Source organism: Lucilia cuprina, chromosome 4 (genome assembly GCF_022045245.1).
Source record: "Lucilia cuprina isolate Lc7/37 chromosome 4, ASM2204524v1, whole genome shotgun sequence".
Taxonomy (NCBI): Eukaryota; Metazoa; Arthropoda; class Insecta; order Diptera; family Calliphoridae; genus Lucilia; species Lucilia cuprina.
In genome coordinates, this window is record NC_060952.1 from 75,156,586 (window position 1) to 75,157,894 (window position 1,309).

The window sequence follows — 1,309 nt, forward strand, 5'->3', positions numbered from 1 at the left end:
TACCCATATGCGAATTAGGACCAGGTCCCATGTGATGTGGACCGCCACTCATCATGTGATGAGGTCCACCCATGTGATTTGGTGGTCCTCCACCCATGCCCATTTGAGGGCCCATGCCGCCGCCAGGACCGTGCATCATGTGAGGTGAAGGCATTCCACCGGGACCACCGTGATGATTCATGAGTTGTGAGTGTTGTGGTCCACTGAGATGCGGCGATGGCTGTTGGGGAGGTAACATCTGATTGGGGCCACCCATACCCATTGAGTTAGGACCATTGCCGCCGGAGCCGCCACTGCCCATGGGCATATTTGCGTGCGGTGACTGTTGCGGTTGCTGCATAGGAACATTAGGATTCATTTGTTGTTGCATCGGTCCACCACTTCCACCACCGCCCATATTTATACCATTATTGTTGTTGCTGTTGTTGGGTCCACCCATTGAGGGTCCTCCCATAGGCCCGTTATTACTATGAGGACTAGCACCACCCATATTATTCATGGGATTATTACCACCTGTATTACTGTTGTTGTTGCTGCTGTTTGAATTCGGATGACCAGGTAAAGCTGGAGAGGCTAGGGGACTGGGTCCATGGCCGCTCATATTGTTCATGCCAACGGGACCAGGACTAGGTCCAGGCCCACTCCCACTCATTTGATGATGTGGAGACATCGCCATCGGTCCGTTGCCTGGCGCTGGCGAAGTTGTAGGCACTGACGTTGACGCAGTGGACGTCGTTGTCGCTGAGCTTGATGAGGAGGACGTACAGGAAGATGAAGTCGGCAGGGGTCCATTCATACTGGATGACGGTGATTGTGGTATACCATGTCGTGCCGCAGGGGAAAGCATTGGATTTTGATTGTTGTTATTGTTGCTGTTGTTGGGGTTATTGCTATTGCCACTTGTGTTTGAGGCCATACTGTGAGCAGGAGAGATACCACCTTGATTTGGACCCATGCCTGGGGGCTGTAGCTGTCCACCGGGTCCAGGGCCAGGTCCTGGACCTCCAGACATATGGTTCTGCTGCGTCGGTCCATTTCCAAGTGGACTGTGCATGGGAGGTGGGCCCATTTGGCCGTTATTCATGTGAGGCGGAGGATGTTGAGACTGATTTTGCGGATGAGGACCTTGTTGAGACGTTGGCGGTCCCAGAGGACTGCCGATAGCGCCGCTCATTGGTGAACCCATTGGCAGTGAATTCATAGGTGAGCCTTGGCCAGGACCAGGCCCACCTGGCATTGGCGAACCCATGCCACGAGGACCATTCGATCCTGGTCCTCCCATAGGTGATAGCCCACCCATGCCCATGTG

The 1,309-nt window shown here is 54.2% G+C and overlaps 1 protein-coding gene across 1 annotated transcript in view; it reads right to left on the reverse strand.

Moving 5' to 3' along the window:
- Window positions 1-1,306, reverse strand: part of LOC124419274 (protein pygopus-like) — a 2,789-nt gene extending 1,483 nt beyond the window's left edge. Inside the window, exon 1 of the mRNA XM_046947910.1 lies at window positions 4-1,306. Coding sequence (XP_046803866.1) covers window positions 4-1,306 — 1,303 coding nt within the window. The remainder of the gene's footprint in view (window positions 1-3) is intronic.
- Window positions 1,307-1,309: the final 3 nt, after the last annotated feature.